This window comes from Leucopleurus acutus, assembly GCF_964270905.1.
Source record: "Leucopleurus acutus genome assembly, chromosome: 8".
Taxonomy (NCBI): domain Eukaryota; kingdom Metazoa; phylum Chordata; class Mammalia; order Artiodactyla; family Delphinidae; genus Leucopleurus; species Leucopleurus acutus.
Genome location: NC_139151.1, coordinates 85,236,905 through 85,262,122, shown reverse-complemented (window position 1 = coordinate 85,262,122; position 25,218 = coordinate 85,236,905). Strand labels below are relative to the sequence as shown.

The following is a 25,218-nucleotide window of genomic DNA, read 5'->3' as shown; positions in this document are numbered from 1 at the left end:
CCCACTCTCACGTCCTCACAGCACTGACCACAGTCTGTGGTTTCCTGGCCTGGTTGGTTCCTTGGCTTCCCTGTCTTCCTGAACTGGAACATCAGCTCTGAGACAGCATCGCAGACCTGGGCCTCGAGGCCTGTGCCCAGCACCTGGCCCAGAGCGGGCACTCCATATTTGTTGACCTGAAATAGTTACTGAGCGTTTACCAGGTGAACACTCGTGTGCTGGGCCTTGTGCTGGACATACCACAGTGGGCAGTCCCTGCCCTTAGTGAGGGAGCTGCCAATCCAATAGGGATGACTGGCATTCAACAAGCCATCACCAGTGGGACCTAGGCCAAGAACAAGATTTCAGGGATGTTCCTGGTGGCACGGCTGGGATTTGAACCCCGATCAGTCTAACCCCAAGGAGAGGCTTATGGAAGGAATTCAGATAAGGGGCCAGTCACCCCAAGAGACAGGACATGCCTCCCCCAGGTTGAGGCTTGAAGCTGGGCCTTAGCCCATGGGTACTATTTGGAGGTGAGGGTAGGGGGAGGTTTCAGGCAGGGCTGTGCTGACATAGTGGGTCTCACCCCCTCCCTCTCCCTGCCCCACAGATCCACAGTGCCCCCGAACTGGCCCTGTTCTGTGAGGGCTTCTTCCTCAAGCACATGAAGGCCCTGCTCGAGCAGGACTCCTTCCGGCAGCTCATCTACGGCCGCAGCAGCAAAGTGCAGGGCCTGGACCCCCTGCAGGACCTGCAGAGCACCCTGGCGGAGCGCGTGCACTCTCTCTACGTCACCTCACGTGTGTGAGGTTGGGGGATGGCTGGCTCTGGGCCAGGCTCTGTCGCCAGGCATCCTAGCGGGTGGGAAGGGCCGGGAGCAAGTGCTTCCCGGGGTGCCTGGGCCAGCACGTAGCCGGGGCCTGTGGACACGCTGGGGCCCTGCTGGGTGGAGGCTGGTTACAGGCCCTCTTGGAGCCAGACCTGGGCAGGCCCAGAACTAACCACTGGCTCAACCAGTGATGGGCCAAGGGCAGGTGTGGCCAAAAGGTGGCTCTTCCCCCAACCCCTCCCCGACACCTACGGCTCGCACCTTGAGGGCCGCCATGCACTCACCCTCATGTGATCCTGATTCAGCTCTGCTCGACACAGCTTCAGATCGTGCCCTCCCCCTGGGGCCTCAGGCAGCTCAGACTGTCCAAACTGGGGCTCTTCGGGGGTGTGGGCATCCTTATGAGTGTACAGAACGTATGTTCTGTCTGGGCCCCGGGCCATTTCAGTCAAAACTTGGTATTTTCCCTCAATGTCACGTCCGAAAGGCTGCCCAAACCCTGAACTTATTCAGGGCTGTGCCTTTGAAAGACGACGTGGGCCTCCAGGGGGCCGGGGATCGTGCACAGAGGGTCACTTGGAGTCCGTTCTCTTGGTGTCTGGCCTCCTTTGGAGTCGGGGTCGGGCTGGTGCGGGAGGAGTCGCCGTCCTGCTCAGAGAGTGGTTGGCAGAAGGCAGTTCGTTCCCCTGAACGCCTTTAACGCTTTTGGTCTGAGCCAAGAGTGGCGTGGGGTACAGTGGAGGAGCCTGGTGGCCTCAGCTTTTGTTGCTGCTGTTTTCAGGGTCGATGCTGAAATCCCAAGCCTAGAATTAGGCTGCCTCTGTGGGCTCCGGAGGCAGAGCCCCAAACGGCCCCCCTGGTCCAGTTTCTCCAGTGAAAAAGTCCTTTAATTTGGATTGGAGAGCAGGGCCCACACTTCCCACTGGGAACTGCGGGTCTTAGGGATTTAAAGGACGGGGCAGGGGTGGAAGGGAAGGACTGGGAGAGGAGGCCCTTCTACTTCTTCCCCGCTACCTGCCCCTGACATTCTGCAGGCTCCAGGCTCCCCTGGGGTGGAGACACATCGTTGGGCCTAGACCCTTGTCGTATTTATGGGCCAGACACTGGGGGCACCTTCTGGACAGCTTGTGCTGGATGTCGCCTTCAGCTGTCTGGCCGTACCTTAGAAACTATTTATTCACCAGAAGCCCCAGGCACTTTAGGAGGTGTCACTTCGGTCACCTTGAAAAACCCCTGGGGGCTTGCAACCGTGGAAAATATTTTCAACTAGCTGCTTGAGCTGGATGTACAAAGGAATAGGCGTTATTTTATTGCTGTAATATTGTACGATACTGTAACTATATATTAATGTTGTCACTTATTGTAAATGTACTATGGTTTTATTAACAATAAACACTTGTTAACAATGACCTTGGCCTCATGGCTCCTGATAGAGGGTTACCCAAAGTTCAGAGCTGGGGAGGAGCCCATTTAGGACCAGGAAGAGAACCCAGAGCTGATTCCCTGGTTACTTGGGGCACTCATGTCTCAGAGGGAAAGAACCCCTGCTGGAAGCTGTGCTGTGGCCACCTGCCAACCCCTGTCCTACCCTATTTAGTACCCGAGCCTGGGTCCAGCCCTCACTGGGCCTTAGTTTTCCTGTTCTGTCAAATGGGGTAGGTGTGTTCCCATTCGTTAAGCACTTAAGTGCCACTGAGCTGGACTGGAAGGACGGGAACACAATGCCAGGAATAAGACAGCTGTCAGATTTTTCACAGAACTGGAACAAATAATCCTAAAATTTATATGGAACCACAAAAGACCGAGAATAGCCAAAGCAATCCTGAGGAAAAAGAAAGCAGGAGGCCTAACCCTCCCAGACTTCAGACAATACTACAAAGCTACAGTAATTAAAACAACATGGTGTTGGCACAGAAACAGACATATGGATCAGTGGAACAGAACAGACGGCCCAGAAATAAACCCACTCACCTATGGTCAATTAATCTTCAACAAAGGAGGCAAGAATATACAGTGGAAAAAAGACAATCTCTTCAGCAAGTGGTGTTGGGAAAGCTGGACAGCTGCATGCAAATCAATGAAGTTAGAACATACCCTCACACCATACCCAAAAATAAACTCAAAATGGCTTAAAGACTTACTTAAATATAAGACATGACACCATACAACTCCTAAAAGAGAACATGGGCAAAACATTCTCTGACATAAATTATACCAATGTTTTCTTAGGTCAGTCTCCCAAGGCAACAGAAATAAAAGCAAAAATAAACAAATGGGACCTAATCAAACTTAATAAGCTTTTGCAAAGCAAAGGAAACCATCGATGAAACAAACAACCTACAGACTGGGAGAAAATATTCACAGATGACGTGACCAACAAGGGCTTAATTTCCAAAATATACAAACAGCTCATACAGCTCAATATCAAAAAACAAACAACCCAATCGAAAAATGGGCACAAGACATAAAGAGACATTTCTCCAAAGACATACAAATGGCCAGCAGGCACATGAAAAGATGCTAATTATTAGAGAAATGCAAATCAAAACTACAATGAGGTACCACCTCACCCCGTCAGAATGGCCATCATCAAAAAGTCTACAAACAATAAATGCTGCAGAGGGTGTGGAGAAAAGGGAACCCTCCTACACTGTTGGTGGGAATGTAAATTGGTACAGTCACTATGGAGAACAGTATGGAGGTTCCTCAAAAACTAAACACAGAGTTGCCATATGACCCAGCAATCCCATTCCTGGGTATATATCCAAAAAAATCTATAATTCAAAAAGATACATGCACCCCTATGTTCACAGCAGCACTATTTACAATAGCCAAGACATGGAAACAACCTAAACGTCCATGGACAGATGGATAAAGAACGTGTGGAACATACATACAATGGAATATTACTCAGCCATGAAAAAGAACTCAGCAACACAGATGGACCTAGAGATTATCGTACTAAGTGAAGTCAGACACAGAAGGACAAATACCATATGGTATCACTTATATGTGGAATCTAAAATACGACACAAATGAGCGTATCTATGAAATGGACTCAGAGCACAGACCTGTGGTTGCCACGGGGGAGGGCTGTGGGGGAGGGGTAAACTGGGAGTTTGGGATTAGCAGACGCAAAGCATTATATACAGAAGGCATCAACAACTAGGTCCTACTGAACAGCACAGGAACTAGATTCAATATCCTACGATAAACCATAATGGAAAATACAAAAAAGGAGATATATAACTGAATCACTTTGCTGTAGAGCAGAAATTAACATTGTAAATCAACTATACTTAAAACTGTTTAGAAAGACAGCTGCCAGAGGGCTTTGCTGATCTGCCCCGAGGCCAGGTTCCCCACACCCCTGATGCAGGGGGCTGCTGGGATAGTTGTTTGCAAACCCTCCCTCACACAGTCAAAATCTGTGTGGCTCAGCACAGGAAGAGGGGGGCCTGAGGAGGGACCCTGCTGAGCCCAAGCTGGCTGTGTTACCTGTTAATGCAGGGAGGACCGGAAGCCAGTGACTCAAGCCCAAGGGTTTTCTGGGGTCGGCTGTAGTTTGTCTTAGGTGTGAAGTCCAGGCAGAAATAAAGGCTTTGAAAAATGTTTCCTGCCTGCAGCAGGCAGAGAAATTCCTAAGGCCGCTGGGAACACTGACTGGAGTGGCTGTGGTTCGGTGACCGACAGGCCAGGACTCAGGAGCTGGGGGACAACGTGAAGACCGCACGGGGTCAGTCCCGGGAAAGGCCTGCTGTGGGCTTTGCTTGGTGGAGCCCAGGCAGGCCAGCCTGGGGCCCTGGCCTCTGTGGGGAGAGGCCTCAGCACGGACCATGGCGCCCTCTGGGGGCCTTGGGGAGGAGATGCGCCCCTCGGCACCATCCTCCTGGTCCGAGGCCCCTGAGGGAGCTTGCGGGGTGGTCCCTCCCCAGCACTCGCCACCTGCAGGGGATCCCCCGCAGAGGTCCGTGTCCACCCTCCCCACAAGTCCCCCAGCCCTGCAGGACGTGCCTCAGTCAAGCACGCAGCCTAAGAGGCAAGATCTAGTCAGCACCTGGCTCCAGACGGGAGCTCAGCCATATTTTCTCTTTTTGGGGGGCAGACGGTTGAAGGGAAGGTGAGATAAGGGAGGGGTGGGACCCTTTTGAGCCTGCGTGTAGCAGAAACACGCTCTAAAGCAGGCACTTAAATAAATAGAAAAACATCAGACATTCTCCAAGGGGCCAGGAGGACTAGAACAGAAATGGGGGTGTGTCTGGTCACCTCACTTGCCCCGGCGGCCGGGCCTCCTCGTTGGGCCGCTGCTCCGGAGCATGGGGCGCCTCTCGTCCGCTGCCTGCTCCAGGCTGTCGGCAGCCAAAGAAGACAGTGAACTTCTCCTTAGCAGGAGTCCCTGAAAAGCAAGGGGGACTTGGCTCTACTCTAGCTGCCCCGCAGGCAGTGAAAGCTGGGCTAACTCAGCCGGAATCTCCACAGGAAAGCCATCCAGAGCAGAGGGAGCCCGTGTCCAGCCACCAAGGCCCACACCGAGCCTGCCCTCCTCAGCAGCGTCCGGCCCCCTGCTCTCCTCCTCCCCATACTTCCCTTTCCTTTCTGCTCCTGCCGGTTGGATGCCCGATAGCATCCAGATGCCGGATTATCACAGCTTTCTCCTCAGCAGAAGCGACACAAGAAAAGCTTCAGCATCCCCCTTTCCTGCTGCCCCACCCTTCTGCAGAATCCACACCACCTTTCAACTTTCACCAGTTGTTTACAGAGTGGAGCGCAGCCGTCTGGAGTCTGAACTGCCTATTCAGGCCCTGGGGATGCCAACCCCGCCCCCTCCAGGCCTTCGGACCGGCTGGTGTAATGGCCTCTGATAATGAGTCTACATTTGTCCAAGGTGATGGTCACTGATTTCCTCCCCTCCCCCAGCCTCACAGCCCCCTTTGTGTCATCTCCTGGTCACCCCGGAGTCCTCCGGGACTGTGGGGGACAGATGAGCACTGGAAGCACTGAAGCCGGCCAGTACTGGCCCCCTCCCAGCTCGGGGGCGGGGGCGGGGTGGGGGGGTGGAGACCATTGAGGACTCTTCTTTGTTCAGGCTTCTTCAGCCCCTTCCCCAGGCTGGTGACAGCATTCATAGGCAGCCTATCTGAATTCATTTTGCAAGTGAGATTTCCTGAGACAGCGAGCTTTACAGATGTCACTCTGTCTGGAGGCCAGATGGTGAGGTCTGGGGGAGGCGTGCCTTTTCAGGTTTGGAGGAGAACCCAAGATCACAACCACCAAGTGCAGAGACCTGTTTAGGAACACACGCTTTGCAAATAAAAAGGCCCAGACTGTACATAGTAGGTGAAATGCTCACTTCCTTTTCATGCGCAAAGGGAAAGGCTGGCAGTCAAGAGGCTTGTCAGAGAACGCAGAGCTGGCCCGGTCTGACTACAAAGCGCACGCTCCTAGCTGCCCCGGTGGGCCTCTTCCAGCACAGGCTGTGGTTTAGAACAAAGCCAGACAGGCCGCATTCAGCCCATCTTAGCGCTCGTGGGTAACGGAGCAGCTCCCCGGGTTATACTGGCACATGCCACAGAACCCAGAGAGGCTTGGTGAGTGCCTGCTGCAGGCCAGGCACCGTTCTCAGCTCCTCAGGCCGGCCGCGTGAGGGAGGTGCTGTCATTACCACCTGCGGTTTACAAAGATGTGGACCTGGGTTACGAGGCGTACCCCAGGTCACAGCAAGGGCCAGGCAGAGCCAGTGTCAAGGCCAGGAAGGCTCCCTGGAGCAGATCAGAGGACGGGCTTTGGGGCTAGAGGGGCCGAGCAAGGGCCCGGCCGATCTGGGTCCTGCAGCTGTGGGACGATGTGGCTGGAGAGCTTTAAGATGCCACTCGGCTCAGACCATTTGGGGCTGTGACTTTGCTTTTCAGCCACTCTCCTTAAGAAACTCCTCTTTGAAAGGCAGGCTCAGGCACTCACCTGAGAAAAATGGATCAAATTTTTTTTTTCATCTCTAAACTTTCCTTCAGACTTAATAGGGGGTCTGCAGCTCCAGGAGACAGAAGGCCCTACGCCTACGGGGACAAGGCGCGGTGGTCCCAGGTACGCAGTCAGAATCTGCTTGTCTCCCCATGGCCATCTGTCCTGGGAGTTGCACGTTTAATCCTCTTGGGTCCAGAAGCTCCCTTTCCTTCCCCGTCCACACACTACACTTCTAGGAACCAGATTACCTATCAGGGCTGAGGAAAGGATCTATTTGGACTCACAGAGGACCAGTCCTTTTAAAGTCTATGAAAAACGAAGGAAGATCAGTAACCAAGGCCACCACATGAATTTTTTTTAAATAAGGAAAAATACAGAAGCTGAAATCCGACACGGTCAGTGAGCTCCGAAGGATCGCCATTAACCCACACGCGGAAGCGGGGAGAAAGGCGGATCAGAACCAGAGTGCGACGGAACTGACTTCCACTCTGAGCTCTCCTTGCACCTGGTGACGTGGATGAGGAACAATCCTACAGGACCAGCAGAGGGGAAATTCCCTGGCCGTCCAGTGGCTAGGACTCTACGCTTCCACTGCAGGGGGCCCTGGTTCGATCCCTGGTTGGGGATGCAGGGTCAAGGTTTCAATAACAATGGTATCAGATTCAGGACTGGAAAGCAGACACCATCAAACGTTCCAAAATACACCACATAATTGCCGTGGAGAGGACCAAACGACCTGACAGGAGCTAGGCAGGACAGGCCAGCTAGCTGGCTTCCAGGTGCCGTCCCAAGTCCCTTGGAACCACCACAGTGAGCACCGGTCAGCACGGCCACTTCTCCCATGGGCTCCTGGGTCCGTAAGCCCTGGCCACGCTGCCCACCCTCGGCCTTGATGCCAGCACCGTCCCAAGTGTACCGGCAGCCAAGACCCACCGAAAGAAAGGAGCAAAGTGCAACTTCCGCCTACGTTCAGTTGGCGAGCACACAGCCAGCTGATCTTTCTAGGATATAATTTATTAAAAATAGAGTCTCTAACCCCCTCAATCCCTGCTAGCAAAAGGGTCTTTCCCAACATTTTTTCCCACATGGATGAAATACCAGGTATTGGGGACTCAGATGTCATATCCTCCCTCTCCTAAGAACTCAGGCTTTTCTGGGCCACTGCCAGGGCCAGGAGAGGAACAGCACACGGCAGTGTGGGTCCCAGGACGCCAGTCCTGGCTGGACTAGAGCCTCTGCAGCTCCAGGCCCCAGGGAGTTTGGACGAGTTCATAACAAGAGGCCCTGGTGCTCCCCCAGCAGCCTCCTGAACATCCCCAGAAGACTGTGTACTTGACGCCCGAGAAGGAACAAGAGCCAGCGTGGCTTCTACACGTGCGAGAAGGAACCGAAAAACCTGGGCCCAAAGCAAACTATGAACGAATGGGGAGACAGGCCTGGACTGGGGGGAGGAAAGACGGTGCCAGAGGATCGCCAAGCATCGAGTTCTAAGCCGACCCACTCAGAAGTGACTGCTTTTAATAGTCTAGTCAGCTGCCACTCAGTGCAGCCAGAGACAGTTCAGAAAGTCAGGGTATCTCCTTACGAGTCAGCCACCGACACCCAAGTTACTCTCCACTATTTCTTCCACTTCAGTTTTGTGTCTTTTTTGTTCTTCACATCTCTGTTTTTCTTCAACTTTTTGTTCTGTTTGGGTTCTTGTTTGGCTTCCAACTTCCTTTTCTTGTCACTGGAGAAGAAAAAACAGTAGTAGAGAGAGAAAGAATGAAGCATGCCTGGATCTGTAACCTTTCAGACTGCTTTGCTTTGTCTGAAAAAGGGTTTCCGCCATCTGAAACGTGATGTAAGAACGTGCAGTCACACAGCAATGTCCTCTGCAGGCCTACAGGGCATTGTGCTGGGGTCTGGGGGTACACCACACCAACCCAGCTCCTGCCCTGACCAAGCTCTCAGTCTGTGGAGGAACAAATCTACGCCTTAACTCCTGAAATCTGTACATTCCCCCCTCCCATGACTTTAAGAAAAACCTATGGCATTACAAGGAAAATTCCTTCCCACCACTTACCACTAAGGATTACCCTGGAAACCAGACATATTATCCCAATGACTGAGGATAGTCCATAATACACAGCATGAAAACTCCCAGGAAAACCATACAATACTTTTTGATGTGTTATTTTATTTTTCCTAAATGAGAAGAAAACCCAAAGGAATAGTAACTCGGGTACACATTTCAGCTGGCCAGTAGGTTCCTCACAGATAGATTAATGTGAGAATAGCTCGGCAAATGGCCACCTTCCTTTCCCCTTATAGGTTAAAGATTCTCTCCAGTGTCATTTTGCCCTGGAAACAAACACCTCCCTATAAGGGGAGGGTGTGCAATTCTGTCCTGAGACCTAACATCACCTGAGTGAAGTGACTGCTCAGAAAACAGAAGGCCTCAAAGAATTCGGAATGACAGTTATCAGTATTTTTACTTCCAAAGGCGCAAGCTTTCATGTTTCCCCAGACCCCTCAAGCGCACGAATGGCCACACAGACTGGGTAATGCAGATGGCTCCTCAGGGGCAGTGACAGCCAAACCAACAGTGGGGGAGACTGAGCTCTGCGGAGCACACAACCAGGCCGTCTCCACACCAGGCCCAGAGCCGGCCATATTCAAAGCCACTGCACTCAATACGCAGCCATCACGCGCCCTGGGCCGCATCTGCCATATTGTCCAAACCAGAAATTAGGACACACTGACAGCGGGCTTTTGTGCCACATCAGAGACCATCAGGAAAACGAGGCTAGCACCGATGCTGGAATCTTCCAGGTAGCACAGTGATTTATGGAGACAGAAGAGAACATCTGATTTCTGGGAACTATGGTTCGTAGAGTCACAAGATTTCCTCTTTCCAAATAAACTCTTCAGGGGACCCTGTTTATGGCAATGCCAAGAACTCACCCTCCCACAAACCCCCAAACCAGCTGTGGAAGCCTCATCTCCAGAGGCCCAGGGCAGGGGAGGCCTCACTGTCTTCCCAAGGGAAACTCCAGTGAAAGTGCTGCCCCACGGAACCACCGTCATCTACACACACACCGCTCTGCAGAGAAGCAGCTAAGGGCGAAGGTTTTTGAAGAGTAGTCCAGGGAGTCCTGGAGTCCCCCAAGACCCCTCCTGGTGGGCCCCAAAGTCAAAACTATTTTCATAATAATTCTAATACATTATTTGCCTCTTCCACTTTCATTCTCTCCCAACTGGTTTGTTTTCCAGAGGCTACAAGATGTGTGATAGCACAACGGACTGAATGCAGAAGCAGACAGGAGAATTCAGCTGCTTTCTAGTATGCCAGATATTAAAAAGATTCACAAAAATGTAAATGTAAAACAATGCCACTCTTCTCACTAAAATTTTTATGAAAAAGGTATTTTTAAAAACAAAAAACCCATAATGAGTCCATGACTGTTAATTCTAAATGAATAAACATTTTTTTGCGATATGCGGGCCTCTCACTGCTATGGCCTCTCCCGTTGCGGAGCTCAGGCTCCAGACGCACAGGCTCAGCGGCCATGGCTCACGGGCCCAGCCGCTCTGCGGCACGTGAGATCCCCCCAGACCGGGGCACGAACCCGTGTCCCCTGCATCGGCAGGCAGACTCCCAACCACTGCACCACCAGGGAGGCCCAACATTTTTTTTTAATTTCTCAGTTTTTCATTTATAAAATGGGAAATTTTTTTAATTTAATTTTTTTTCTTATACAGCAGGTTCTTATTAGTTATCTATTTCATACATATTAGTGTATACATGTCAGTCCCGATCTCCCAGTTCATCCCACCACCACCACCACCTCACCCCCATCCCCGCTTTCCCCCCTTGGTGTCCATACGTTTGTTCTCTACATACGTGCCTCTAAAAAGTGGGACATAGTGATAGATAAAACCCACACGCACAAAAGCCCTTTGGGGTCCTCAATAATTTTTATGATATAAAGGAACTCTGAGATCCAAAACTTTGAGAACCATTGGCTTAGAGGAAGGAGAGTATAACAGGTAAAACTCTGGGCTTTGCAGTGGACAAACCTGGTCCTGATTCTGGCTCTGCCTCTTACTAGCTATATGCTTCTTGGGAAGTCACTTAACACCTGAGAGCCTCGGTTACTTCATCTTTAAAGCAGTGATATACCCATAAAACTCCTAGAAGAGAACATAGGCAAAACATTCTCTTACATAAATCATACCAATGTTTTCTTAGGTCAGGCTCCCAAGCCAATAGAAAGAAATAAAAATAACAAATGGGACCTAATCAAACTTACAAGCTTTTGCACAGCAAAGGAAACCATAAACAAAATGAAAAGACAACCTACAGAATGGGAGAAAACATCTGCAAATGATGCGATGGACAAGGGCTTAATTTCCAAAATATACGAACAGCTCATACAATTTAAAAACAAAAAAAACAACCCAATCGAAAAATGGGTAGAAGACCTGAAGAGACATTTCTCCAAAGACATACAGATGGCCAATAGGCACATGAAAAGATGCTCATCATTGCTAATTATCAGAGAAATGCAAATCAAAACTACAATGAGGTACCATCTCACGCTGGTCAGAATGGCCATCATTAAAAAGTCTACAAATAACAAATGCTGGAGAGGGTGTGGAGAAAAGGGAACCTTCCTACACTGCTGGTGGGAATGTAAAGTTGGTGCAGCCACTGTGAAAAACCGTATGGAGGTTCCTCAGAAAACTAAAAATAGAATTACCATATGATCCAGCAATCCCACTCCTGGGCATATATCCGGACAAAGCTATAATTCAAAAAGATACATGCACCCCTATGTTCACAGCAGCACTATTCACAATAGCCAAGCCATGGAAACAACCTACATGTCCATCAACAGAGGAATAATGGATAAAGAAGATGTAGTACAGATATACAATCGGATACTACTCAGCTGTAAAAAAGAACGAAATAATGCCATTTGCAGCAACATGGATGCAACTAGAGTTTATCATACTAAGTGAAATAAGTCAGAAAGACAAATACTGTATGATAGCACTTATGTGTGGAATCTAAAAATGACACAAATTGAACCTATCTATGAAACAGAAACAGGGACTTCCCCGGTGGTCCAGTGGGTAAGGCTCTACACTCCCAATGTAGGGGGCCCGGGTTCGATCCCTGGTCGGGGAACTAGATCCAGCGTGCGTGCCGCACTAAGAGTCCTGCATGCCACAACTAAGAGGTCCGCATGCCACAACTAAAAGATCCTGCATGCTGCAAGGAAGATCCCGCATGCCACAAATAAGACCCAGCACAGTCCAAATAAATAAATAAATAAATATTAAGGGGAAAAAAAAGAGATCAATAGAGCAAATCTGGGGAAAAGACAGGGCCACAGCAATTTAAAAAAGCACAAATAACGAAGAAGCTGTGTGTTTTATCAAGTAAAGTTTCAAAAAAGACATACACAAATTGAACTATATATGTGTATAACACACATAAAACCCTATTAAAAAAGCAAAATAATAACCAGGTTTGAGGGGGTAGAGTGAAAGGGTGAGTTTAGAGAGGTCAAGCTTAATAAGCCTGAAAAAAACCCAAAACAACAGAAACAGAATCTCAGAGATAGAGAACAGACTGTGGGTTGCCAAGGGGGAGGGGGGTGAGAAAGGGATGGATTGGGAGTTTGCGATCAGCAGATGCAAACCGGTATATACAGAATGGATAAACAACAAGATCCTGTGATAAACCATAATAGGAAAGAATATGAAAAAGAATGTATACATATGTATAACTGAGTCACTTTGCTGTACAGCAGTAATTAACACATTATAAATCAATCATACTTCAATAAAAATAAATAAATAAAGCAATGATGTAAGAAAAAAGCCACCTCTGTTTAGAGCATGAAGGGGATGCTGCATTAAAGCTCCCAGGAAGTGCTCAGGTAGCGGCAACTCCAAGGCTGTTGTTCTCAAGCCTGTCTCCCTGGCATGTCTGAGAATACGGGGGATGCAGAGATCCAGGCCTAAGCAATGGCCCTGCCTGATCAGTGGGAGCTATGATACAAAAATAGCATCCCTCAAAGGAAAGAATAGTGACTTTCCTCAAGGCTTTTGCTCCAACCTCCTACTTCCTAGAGAAAGTTACCAGCGAAGCAGAGAGGCCAGAATGCCTCCCCTGCCTGATGTATGCCAGCCCCTCACCTTTTCAGGCTGACAACCGAGGCATTCTGCCCGGCTTTGTTCAAAACTTCATTCCATTCTTCATCGTCCCCACGGATTACGTATCTAAAAAATAAAGGGAAATATCAAAGCCTGCTCAAAAGAAGAGAAGGCCGCTTAAAAGAAAGTAAGAGAGTGACAACGTTTTCATCACACACATCCCACCACGAAAGCCAGGCCGAGCTGCACCAGCATTTGAACAGCAGAGAGCACAGGACAGGCGTGCAGCTGAGCTCCAGGGGACAGGAACTTCACCGGAAAAAGCACGGTCAGGCCTGCTAGCAGGGGTCGATCCGCACAGAAGGCAGCTGCCCGACTTCTGCCACCTGACTCTCAGCAACCGCCCACCCGCCCACCAGAGGAGGCTCCTGTCACCCCCAGCATCTCCTTGCTCACCGCCTCCTCCACAGCCCACACGCCCTTGGACTGGGCCATGTCTGCCCCACCTCGCCCCACCTCTCTGGGATCTGGCAGTCCTGACAAGTCAAGGCTTTGATGCAGCAAAGCTGTGTGCAGAGCTCAATACTTTGCCCACGGACCTCCTGGCCACCTCCATCTCACATCCAACAACCACCATCACTAATGACCCGGCAACGGGACTACAGGTCAAAGAGGCTCAGAGGCCACCAAGTCTGGAGCGGTTATTCACATCAATCTACCGGGCAGGTACCACCATTATAGCTGCAGCTCAAAGAGGACTGCAATCTCCAGGGCATGGAGGGTTCCAGAACAAGGGGTTTTGTTGGTTCATTGGCAGTAGGATCTTTTCTTCAAACAAATTCACATCAAAAGCCAAATATTAAAAAGTGGCCACTGACAGTGGATGCTCATGGATCAGCATCCCCCTTCCCTAAGGGGCCCGGGGCATGACGTGGGACCCAAGGGATCTCGGGAACACGACCTGCAAGTCATGACTTACAAAGTGGCAGAGCTGATCTGGGGACAACAAATCCTTCAAAATTATGCAATTAGTCAATTAGGAGGTTTTTAGCTGCTAGTGCTTCTAAAAATGATCCCATGAAACACAGCTTCCAGGGCACCCAGGAAGCAAATTAGAAGCAACCAGCAGAGGTTCCGTGCTTCCCACGAGGGGCCTTACTGAGCGAGGTCCAGGTTCTTCAGCTTCCCCACTTCTTTCTTGTGTTTCTCCTGGAACTCCTTTGCTGCTTCGTCCTGTGGTCGAAGTCCCATACAGAGAGTAGGTCAGAGTCAGGCAGGGGACAAATGGCAGGGAAAGGCCAGGGGGCAGAACGTGACTGCGACGACCAGCAGGCCTATCCTTCTGCACATTTCCCTCCCACAGCATTAAAGGCAGCTCTTACTCAGTGTGTATGAACATAAGACGCGCCTTCTGAAAACCTAAACGATCAAACAAGTAGTTCACAACAGCAGCTGCTGGACTGCCAGCTCGCACACATGCTCAGTGGGGGGCCTCGTCAAGGGCCGGGTGGGCACGGGAGGGGCAGGGAGACTCGGGGAGCACGCCCCTCACACCCCCAGAACACTAGCGCCAGGGACTCTGCTACAGGGGAGAGACGGACATTCGGTGTTCGTACCAGATCGTCACTCAGCGTCTTCATCGTGGGCTCCATAACCACGGCCTTCACTGCCACCATTTGCTCCTCGATGGCCTTCTCCTGCACTTCATTAAACAGCTACAAAAGACCAAGGCCAAGAAGCAGAAGATGAAGGAGCAGCAGAGGCCCAGTCACTCGTTAGCAAGTCATTCAGCACGCGCCCTGCACGGTTTAGGAGTACACACGCTCACGGGAGGAGCAGGAGATCCCCGACTGGAGATGTCACACTCCCATCAGGGGTGCCTCTGGGAGACAACGCGGAACGTTACAGATCCAGCTGAAGTTCCCCATATCTGTGTGTGTGTGTGTGTGTGTGTGCGCGCGTGCGTGCGTGCATGCGTGCGTGCGTGTGTGTGTGTGTGTGTGAAGATCTGCAGCAAACACAGCCAAATGTTAACCTTTCTGCATCCTGGGGCAGGGAGTGGGCTTGACACATTTTTCAACACAGGCCAAAGCCCTGCCCTCAGCTGAGGTTACCTTCACAACCTTGCGGATGATCCGGTTGAAAAGTCCCATCAACTGGCCTGAGGGCAGCTCGATCTCCTTTTCCAGCTGGTCCACAGACTTGTGCTGCAGGCCAATCCCCAAGAGAAGAGCCTGGGGGACGGAGAATCTGTTGGAGTGGCTGCCAGGGCAGGCTTTTGCCCATTAAAACCACACCAAGAACCAGAGTTACACTCTCTTGACCAAAACACTGACTGACACTATTGTGGAATCTTCCCATTCATCCTGTTACTGAAACCACTAGGAAAACTCCCTCCTCCTGAAATCTCCAAACTAACTTCTTATCCCGGCAAATAGCTGCTTTACGGCTACGTTACAAGCACAAGGTGCTCCTGGACCTCTGATGAAGCAGAGTAAGGATCAAGGCAACGTGGTGGGGTGGAAGAACGTGGGTCCAGACTGCAGCACTTCTACGTACTTACTGTACTGCTGGGCACACAGCTCAACTGCAAAGCCCAAGAGTCCCCACGTGTAAAACGTGAGACCACTACCCCCCATCAGCACAAAGTTATGTCAAAGCATCCGACCAACACCCAGCATATAAACTGCTCCACAAAACCAGCACACGAGCAGCAGGTGACCTACCGACTGGGCAGCAGACAGGGCCAGGTCCCCCAGCTGGTTCAGGAAATACAGCCGGGAGATGGCCGGGATCATGTCCATGATGAGGTGATAGTCAACCATGTTCCGTGAATACATCTCCAGCCTCTTCAGGTCATAGGGGAGGAAGAGTGCTTCCAGCTCCTCCCGGCACAGGGCTGGACATGCGACAGAGCCAGACGAGTCAGGTGAGCCCAACGCCCTTGCAGGGTCTGACGAGATTCCCAGATGGCGCTCACAACAACAGTCCCCAGGTGGCACCCAACAGCTGCTCCTCCACTGGGCCTTCAGCAGGAGCCGGGCAGGAGCCACCTAAAAGTGCCTGCCCACCCTGGGCCGCCCTGCCCCTCCTCCTGCAAAGGGGAGGCAGCTTGGTCCACGCAGGGAGGGGGACGGATGGTGTGTGACCCTTGCTCAGAGTTCCACGCCAACACATCAGACCAAGAAAGGCCCCCGTGCCCTGGGGTTAGAGGAATGCAACACTTTCCCCACTTCAGGACGCAGCTTCACAGAAGACAGGCGTGCTCCGCCCAGCTCGACAAACAGATTTTTACACCAAAATATAACTGGCCCAAGAAAAGGGTATACGAACACGTAACTAGCAAGAGGGAACGAATACCCCACGGCTGTTAACACTAACGATCCCTTACACCTTTTTTTGTGTTTTAAATATTCACACAGAATCTACATGCCCAAAGCACTTCTGTGTGTTGCCCACAGAAGGTTGACAGCATATTCTTATTACAATTTCATGAATGAGGAAACGGAGCCTCAGAATTGAGCTAGTTACCCTAGCTCACAGGATTTAGATCAGGTTCCACAACTGACCAGCTGTAGGCCTTACTTACACCTCTAAAGCCAAGTCCTTCCCCCCAAGTCCTGTCATGAGGGCACAGTGTGTGATAGCGGCCCTGAGGCGGCGCAGGGCCTGCTGAGCAGAGGCGGGTGGGGGAGACGCAGGCCTGGAACCAGTCCCTCCATTCCTAGTCCAGCCCTCTTCCTGGACCACATGCCCACCGCCTGTTCCACACAACCAAGCCCCACCAGCCCTCCGGCCGCCCCACCAGCTCACCCAGCTGCACGGGTTTCCCAATGTTCCTGTTCTGAAGGATGTTCAGGGCCAGGGAAGGAGAGAAGGTGCTGAACTGGTAGGACAGCAGGGCTAGGAATCGCCTTCGGAAATCTGCGGGGTTCAACCACACAGTGTCAGAGGTCTGCAGGCCCCTGTGCCTGCACCTGGCCACCCACCACCTCCACTCCCACTCACCTTTCCAAAAGGCAGAGAGCCAGGCACCCTGGTCGGCCTCATCCTCGTCCATCAACGTCTTTAGCATGATGCACGAGTGTTCTCCGGTCAGGTCATTCTGGGAAACACAAATCCCTAACTGGCACCAAGACCCCCTTGTATGAAGGACCTGTCACTGCTGAAGGGCAAGCACGCTTACATGGGCCCTTGCTTCCTCCCCAGCAGGAGAGGCGGCCTCGCCTTCATTCTCGCAGGGCCCACTGCCTACACGACAGCTTCCAGAGACCACTTTGCCCTGCAACTTCCGAGCAGGTGCCCCAGCGATGGCGCAAAGCTACTCAGACCTTCAGAGCATGTCTTCTGCTGTGAGCCCCTTGCTCACATCAGGTCAGATTCTGAACCGGGAGGCATTACAGCTTAAACTCCACGTGATCCAATCAACGTGTTTTGGGCGCTCGCAGCAAAAACTTCATGGCCAAAAACAAGCACGGCAAGAGTTCCCCTGCTGGCAACAGGTTTGCAAGTGCAGACTCCTTTAGGTACGAAAGCAGCGACCACAGGTTTTTTAATTTCTACTACACAACAACCACAAAGCCCAACACCATAAAAATACCTAATGGATTTCAACTGAAGGGCATTCAAGTAACAAAAGGCCACCACCACGTCACAAACAAGCACTGCACAGCACAAGACCACAGGGACGTACCATGGTCCACGCTGAACTCACTGGTTGTGTGGTCCTTGCAGTCGACCACCAAACTTACACTCCAGCCTCGACCAGGGTCACTGACAAGGACCCAGCCCCTCTACAGCTGCTCCTGCCCATGTGGAAGCAGCCACACACCCAGTGGTCCTCATCAGTCCAGCTTTGAACTCTCAGATGGGTGCCACCCTTGGATATTGACCTGGAGAACTTCTTCATCCTCCCAGCACCAATTCCACCAGCTGAACAATACCTTCTGTGCCCACTCTTTGCTTCCCTCCTGCTGTGAGGGATGCGGTGGCCACCTCTCCCCCTGCACTCCAGGTCCTACCCTCCTGCCTCTTCCAGGCCTGTAGTCCTGCAATCAGCCCCCCTCACCTGCATCTGCATGATCTCTACAGGATCATACCCTGCAGCAAACAAACATGTTCTGGAATCTCCCGGCTGACAAACCCGCCCTGACTCCAATCTCCCCCCAGCTACCTTATTCCTCTGCTCCCTTTGCCTCGTGTAGGAATCGTGTATTCAGTCTGTTTCCTCACCTCCCATTCTCTCCAGTCAGGTTGATCCCGCCACTCCACTGAAGCTGCCTTTATTCCGATCACCAACACCGACAAATCCAATGGTCAACTGTCCTAACCTTACTTGTTCTCTGACAGCAATGACTCCCCTTCCTGAAACACTCATTATTCTTGGATTCTGACACCACAGCCCCTGCCCTTCTACAGATCATGGCTACTCCTCAGCCTCCCTTGCTGTGTTTCCTGACTCATTCCTCTAAATGCTGCAGAGTGTAAGGACTCACCCTCTTTATTCTCAGCCCCTTCTTCCAACAGCTTTAAATACTTATTCATTGAACAAAAGTATTTACTGAACATGTACTATACATAGCAGATGCTATTAGGTGCTGGGGTTACAGCTGTGAAGAAAACAGGCCACCCCACCCCGCACCAAAAAAATCCTTGACCTCGAGAGTATATTCTATTAAGAGTATGCTGATGACTCTCAAATCTCTGTCTCCAGCCCCGACCTCTTCCTTGATCTCCAGACTCCTGTAGTCAACTGCCTATTCCATACTTCCACACTTGGCCGTCTAATAGGCATCACACACTTACTATGCCAAAAACAATTCCCACTTCCACCTCCAAATCTGGTCCTACCCCATTCAGTTTTTTTTTTAATTTATTTATTATTTTATTTATTTATTTTTTTGGCTGCTTTGGGTCTTCGTTGCTGCGCGCAGGCTTTCTCTAGTTGCGGTGAGCGGGGGACACTCTTTGTTGTGGTGCGCGGGTTTCTCATTGCGGTGGCATGTCTTACTGCGGAGCACGGGCTCTAGGCGCGCGGGCTTCAGTAGTGGTGGCTTGTGGGCTCTAGAGCGCAGGCTCAGTAGCTGTGGCTTGTGGGCTCTAGAGCACAGGCTCAGCCGTTGTGGCGCACGGGCTTAGCTGCACCACGGCATGTGGGATCTTCCTGGACCAGGGCTCGAACCCATGTCCCCTGCACTGGCAGCTGGGTTCTTAACCGCTGCGCCACCAAGGAAGCCTCCCATTGAGTCTTATCTCAGGAAACAGCACCTCCAACACCCAGTTTCTCAGCCCGTCTCTCCAGCCAAAAACCAAAGAACTACCCTTGATACTTCTGTTCACTTACCTTCCACACCCCCGTCCTTCAGCTCTTCTCAGTTCACCTCCCAAACACCCCTGGCATCTGGCCCTTCTCTCCCCTCACCATGTCCTCCCCAGCCAAGCCGCTCATCTCCCCGCCTCTACTCACGGGCCACCGTCCATCGTCTACACGGCAGCCCCAGCACCTTCCCTCTAACCCCTCCCTCCACCTGAACGGGGAGGGAGCGCAGAGTCCCTGCCCAGACCCACCTGCCCCGCTGTGAATCACCACCCTTTCAAGGTCCCTCCAGCCACACTGGCCCTTTGTTTCCTTCAAATCGCCAACTTCCTTTCTGCCTCAGGTCCTCACATTTGCTGTGCCCCCTGCTTGAAAATGCTCACTTTTCTGCAGGCAGGACTGTCACGTGGCTGGTCCACCCTGATCATTCAGGTTGCAGTTTGAGAGGTCACCCCTCAGAAGCCTGGCCACTCATTACACTGTCACTATCTGAATACTTCTCGTCTGCTCACTTTTTTGCTGCCTATTTCTCCTCATTAGAAAATAAGCTTCACGGCTTGTCTTGCTCACTGCTTGATTCAGTGCACGCACTAAATAATTTTTTTTTTAATGAACTGACAGCCACTAACTCTCTCATCTTCCATTTTATCCTCTATGGCTCTGTTGTCCACACAAGCGCATCCCTCCTTCAGATATCAGCTTATAGTATGCACTCCTCCCCTAAAACCACTTTTCTTCCTGTTTTTAAAAAGTACAAATTCGAGGAGGCCCCCAGTGAGAGGATTCCAGAACGTGGTGAACAAGCCCACGTGCACTTCTGCCATCTCGGCGTGGAGCACAAAGCTGCTAGAGTGTGCAGTGGGGCGAGTGGCCGTGTGGCCCTCAGTAAGGGCGACTGCTCCGGGGGCATTCAGAGAAGCCTCCTGGCAGCACAGGCACACCGCTCAGGGCACAGCGGGAGGCACCAGGGCTCTGCAAGGACACACCTGTCACCACCCTCCCCTGCCAGACGCCTCACTCACCGGGGTCTGTCTCAGATAAACAGGGACAAAGCCAGCTCGTTTCCAGAACCTGCAAAGGATACAGAGCGCAGGTCACCACGTGTGCCTTCTGGGAGCGGCTGACACACAGAGCTGGGAAGGGCGGGGGGTGAGGGCAGCGGGGCGGGGGCGTCAGGACAGCTGACACCACTGCAAAGGCAGACACGCAGCCCACAGGACTCTCATTCTCAGGACACCGAGGCCAAAGGGATGCTGCGGGAGGAAGGGCAGGCGAACGCTTACCTGAGGAGCCTGGGGGTCAAGCCGTAGCACACCCCCAGGTAGTCCAGGTGCTCGGCAGGCCTCTCGTTCAGTTTGAGAAGTAAGGGAGGCAGGTCCTTCCGGGGAGTGACGACCTCTTCCAGCAAGCTGACCACCTGGAGGATGCCAGAGGGGAGAGCACATCCACGCAGCGGAGAGAGAGGAAGGTTAGTGACATTCCCAAGCACCCCTGGCCACACCAAGCTCTGGACGAGCACAGCAAAAACCGGGACAGGTGTCCTGGTGTTTAAAATGTAGAATCACCACTAAGTCCAGTCATCATTCCTGAGGACACCAAACCCTAGACAAGCACGGACCCACACTGCTCAAAGCCCAGAATGTGGGAAACAGCCACACGGTTTAGAAACGCCAAACGCATTTACAAAGAGACAGAGGTAAGGTGCTGAAGACGCAGGTCTGTCACCGGATGGCTCCGTGTCTTGGGAACTGACAAACCTCTGAGCCCCTTAAGTATAAGCTCCTTCCCACCTCCCGAGCAGGCACACCGTGAAACATCAAATGAACCCGTGTGAAAAGCTGTCCCAGCTCCTAGCGTTGAGCACTCTTACCCAGAAAGACAGAGCTCCCCTGAGTCTGAGGTCAGTACTGAGAGGAGGAGACTGCACTGCACAGCTGTGGCTGTAAGCCGGCATGTGGATCAGCGTCACCTGGGAGCTTCAGGCAGCTTACTGGGCCCCACCCAGAGCCTCGGATTCAGGAGGTCCGGGGCAGGGGTCCAGAGCTGACACTCTTAACGAGTCTCCAGGTGAGGCGGATGATGGTGATCCGAGGGCCTCAGTCTCAGTGTCAGCTGGGGAAAAAGAAGCTTCTCCAAAGCCAGAGAGGAACTCTGCTGCTACTGCTCAGAGAGCCCAGACCACAGGACAGCTCTTGATGATACTCCTGAAGACCCAGAGGATGGCCCTCCCCGGAAACAGGAGCTCGCCCAGAAGACGCCTACCTCACTGCTGACGGTGTGCATTTCCTGCGAGGGCGCCAGGACCTTTTCCTCGAGACAAGGGAATCTGCCCTCATAGTACATCTGCAGCAGCTGCAGGGCTCGGCTGCCATAGCCCATCTGTGAGCAGACACGGAGGGAAACAGGCAAAGGCAAGAGAGATGTCCTCAGTGTCTACGCCACGCGTACGCCCCTGTACTGCTTCTAGAAAGCCTTCACTCCAGGTCAAAGTGCACTTCGCAAAGGGAACCAATGAAACCCCTCAACAAGGTCAAAGCAGAGACCCTTAAGACCTAGCGTGGCACGACCCTCACTCTCGCACTGTCCAGCCCGTCAAGAACGTGAGGATGGCTGAGCATGCTTTCTGGTCCACAGATCAGCGAGCTCGGAACTGATGACTCTACAGCTAACTCCTCGGTGAGGACTTCTAAGACAGGAGGTAACTACAGGAAGCAGATCTGGTTCACGAGTCCCCTGTCCTCACAAAGAGTGAGCACATACAATCATCCTGCCCGCCCACCCCCAGCCTCCGGCAAACCGTCCACAGCAGAGGGGGACCTGGATCTGCTACTACTTGACCAGCTTCCTATTTAAACAACCGCATACACCTGCCCTAACGAGCGGCCAGCAACATGGCAGCAGCTAATTACAGCACACCAGGTTTAAATAACAGCACACACGAGGACACGTTACCGCTTGATAATCCGGGTGAACAGCAATGCGAACCACTCTTCCACCCGAAAGGCCGCCAAAGTCTGGGTCTTGGAACTGTGGGGGAGACACAAGCCGGTGACTAAGCAACAAAAGACAGCCTCCAGCACTGCCAGCTTCACTCGCTCAGACACACCAGGGAAAGCACATCACCTGTTCCGACACTGTCCATGGAATCAGGTCCCCCGAAGCCTTCTTGCCTCGAGACAGGCTGTTCAAGATGGACTGGCGAGAAATCTCCCCCTCGAGGCACACCTGTTGGGGAAGCAGGACACTGCAGACAGAAAGGCCGGCTCCAGGTTCAGAGCCCACCCCCAGAACCTCACCAGCACTCCGCCCTTGCTCTGACTAGGCCGGCTGTTTCCACTCCAGCGCACGCTTAACCCTGTAACCAACTCATCCGTTTCCAAGAGAAGTTTCATTACTGTGTCCCCTGGGCATCCTGACACCATCACTAAGAAGGCAGAATACTGACATTCTCCTGGCCCAGAGAGCAAAACCACGCTAGAAGAGGGTCTCCACACATGGTGTACATGTGAGCTCATCAATTAAGGCTCAGGACGCTCACGTGGCTCTCTACAGAACTGGGCAAAGTCAGTGACTCCAGGGTCTAACAGGAAGATGGTTAAACATAGTACCGTACGTGCATGTCATGAAATACAATGCAGCCTTAAAAATTATGCAGATTATGAATATCTGACACATTGAAAAAAAAAACCCAGATTACCAAATACTATGATCGTATGTTTATGAACAGGAAAAATGATAAAGAAATGCATAAATACAGGCTAGGCATTAAAAACATCTTCCCAATCTGTGTCTTCTAATTTTACAAGTAGCATGTATTGCTTTAGTAATAAAGGAGGAAAACAAAGTTCTGTTTTAGGAGCTGCAAGTCAAAATACGAGTGGCCAGTTCTGATTTTCACCCATCCATGAACAGTGGGGCTTTGGGTCTCTGTCTGGGTGGTAGTTTCCTTTGATGCACCCTAATCGCCTGCCTGGATACGTCCAGTCACTAGGCTTGAGACCAAGAATCAGCAGCTTCCCCTTCTGCGCTGCGGTTACCAAGCCACTAATCCTTGATGCCTAAGTGGGTCCAAAAATCAATGCCACAAGGACACCTCAGCTTCTGTACCTGGATGACAGCAAGCACTTCAGGAAGGGCATTCTGGGTGGGGGGCACGGGAGGCAGGAGGCAGAAGAGATGGTGAGCAGGCGCATCAGAAAGCATCTGGAGATCGCTGGGAGAGTTCTGTGGGGCACCAATAGGTCAGTGAGAAGCACTCCTCATCCTGTCCTCACTCGAGAGGCTACTCCACAGTCATGACTGGAGAACTGCCTTCCCCAGAGCCAGGTGATGTGCTGAAACCCATCAAAGCGCCTTTCCAGCATCATAGCCGGCCAGCCTGAGACCCTCCGTAAGGGCTTAAGTGGGACTTAAGCCTCCAACGTTTGCTGTCACCTCACCACGAGTGCTGAGGCTGCAGAGCCGGAGCAGAGACCTGCTTAGTTAGTGCTATATACTTCACAGCTGGGAAGCGAACTTCTTCCTGATAAGAGGCTGCTATTTCAAGACAACCTCTCACCACTTCTAACATCAACCCTTCGGCTTTCCGTTTAAAGGGTGTTCATAAAAAAGCTACCTAGACACTCAAAAAGTGTCCTTTCCAATGTGCCTTTTTAAGACTTTCAAATATTCCAAATTCTCATTCACTGCTCCTTAAAAACAGCCCAGGGGTATAAGGCTGGTCTCAGGTCAAACAGCAGCCCCCGGATTACAACTGCTAGGTCATCTCAGCCCATCCATTTAGCCAACAGGCAAGAAATATAAGTACCCCTTTTAAAATGGGCAAAACTTTCCACCCTCTCCAGCTACCACACATGGAGCTACGTGCAGAAATCTCACACTCTGTATGCAAAGCTGGAGCCCACGACAAGCCTGAACAACAATGGGAAATGCAACCCCTCCAGCAGGATCCCTGGACCTTGCCAACATCAGGACGTTCAAGTCCCAGTGGAATGGTCACCTGAGCCACTGGGTAACAAAACATGCAAAAAGCCGAGTCAAAAGGCACTGCCCAGTGCTGGAATTCACTGCTAAAGTTCACCCGAGGGCTAGCTGCAGTTACCTTGTAATGAGAAGCCACGTAGAGGGCCATAAGCCGTTGGAGGAAAACCTCAGAGGCTTTGTGGTAGCAAAAGAGGGTATCTCTATTAACATAGTAGCTGGATCTGGAGTTAAGCAACCAAAGCAAATCAAAGAGAACCCAGAACAGGACACACTACTTCCAAGGGTCACCTGGATATGTGGGTTTCCCTCAACCTGGGAAGAGGAGCCCCTGGTTCTGAGCAGAAACATATTAGGGAGGAAAAGAAGGGAAATCAACAGCATTCAACTTTCCCGTCTCCCTAGAGCAGCAGCCTATGAAGCAAAGGGCCAAAACTCTTTGTTCAACTCTTCCATTGCCCCCTCTCCCTTTCACAGGACAAATGGAACCCAGGAGGATACAGCTCACAGGCTTCAGGCAAGGGGCAGCCAGAGATGATCCGAGTGATGTTGAGGCAATCCAGGCACAGCAGGTCGTTCAGCCACTTCTCTACTGCATCCCCAGGGGCGTATCGGATCGACTCGTGCAGGGAAACCTCATGCAGTGTTCGCACTGTTCCCCACAAAACACACACACACAGTGAGGAACAACTAGTCAATACTTTTTGTCCACAAGAGCAAGGCAAATGTTCTACTTTATCTCTGTCACATGGCGCTCACAAAATATGGCTCAAGAATTTAAAGCGAGTGGTTTTAAATTGTTCTGGTGGATGTTCAACTTGCCTCCACACCAATCCCAAGGGGATCTCTCTAAGTCAATGCAACCAATGCCCTGAGATGGTGACAAACAGGAATCTAGCCACCAGAAGGCCCAGGTCAGCCTCCCATCTGGTCACTGGTTTGCTGTTCCTCAGAGAAAAGCAACTTCACCTCCTGGGGACTCAACCTCTCTGCCTGATGG

The 25,218-nt window shown here is 51.6% G+C and overlaps 2 protein-coding genes across 3 annotated transcripts in view; one reads left to right on the top strand and one right to left on the bottom strand.

The window, feature by feature from the left end:
* The window catches only part of ABTB2 (ankyrin repeat and BTB domain containing 2), a 182,373-nt gene extending 180,162 nt beyond the window's left edge, over positions 1 to 2,211 (top strand). For both annotated transcript variants that reach the window (XM_082843790.1, XM_082843789.1), the window contains exon 17: positions 593 to 2,211. In XM_082843790.1, coding sequence (XP_082699916.1) covers positions 593 to 790 — 198 coding nt within the window. In that variant the 3' untranslated portion in view covers positions 791 to 2,211. The remainder of the gene's footprint in view (positions 1 to 592) is intronic.
* A 5,980-nt stretch (positions 2,212 to 8,191) lies between these two features.
* Positions 8,192 to 25,218, bottom strand: part of NAT10 (N-acetyltransferase 10) — a 38,989-nt gene continuing 21,962 nt past the window's right edge. Inside the window, exons 14-29 of the mRNA XM_082843791.1 lie at positions 24,720 to 24,870; positions 24,340 to 24,436; positions 23,346 to 23,462; positions 22,362 to 22,463; positions 22,191 to 22,265; positions 21,501 to 21,617; positions 20,522 to 20,655; positions 20,261 to 20,309; positions 16,931 to 17,027; positions 16,736 to 16,846; positions 15,649 to 15,821; positions 15,037 to 15,156; positions 14,539 to 14,637; positions 14,082 to 14,155; positions 12,965 to 13,048; positions 8,192 to 8,501 (exon numbers count right to left, since the gene is read on the bottom strand). Coding sequence (XP_082699917.1) covers positions 8,390 to 8,501; positions 12,965 to 13,048; positions 14,082 to 14,155; positions 14,539 to 14,637; positions 15,037 to 15,156; positions 15,649 to 15,821; positions 16,736 to 16,846; positions 16,931 to 17,027; positions 20,261 to 20,309; positions 20,522 to 20,655; positions 21,501 to 21,617; positions 22,191 to 22,265; positions 22,362 to 22,463; positions 23,346 to 23,462; positions 24,340 to 24,436; positions 24,720 to 24,870 — 1,712 coding nt within the window. The 3' untranslated portion in view covers positions 8,192 to 8,389. The remainder of the gene's footprint in view (positions 8,502 to 12,964; positions 13,049 to 14,081; positions 14,156 to 14,538; positions 14,638 to 15,036; positions 15,157 to 15,648; positions 15,822 to 16,735; positions 16,847 to 16,930; positions 17,028 to 20,260; positions 20,310 to 20,521; positions 20,656 to 21,500; positions 21,618 to 22,190; positions 22,266 to 22,361; positions 22,464 to 23,345; positions 23,463 to 24,339; positions 24,437 to 24,719; positions 24,871 to 25,218) is intronic.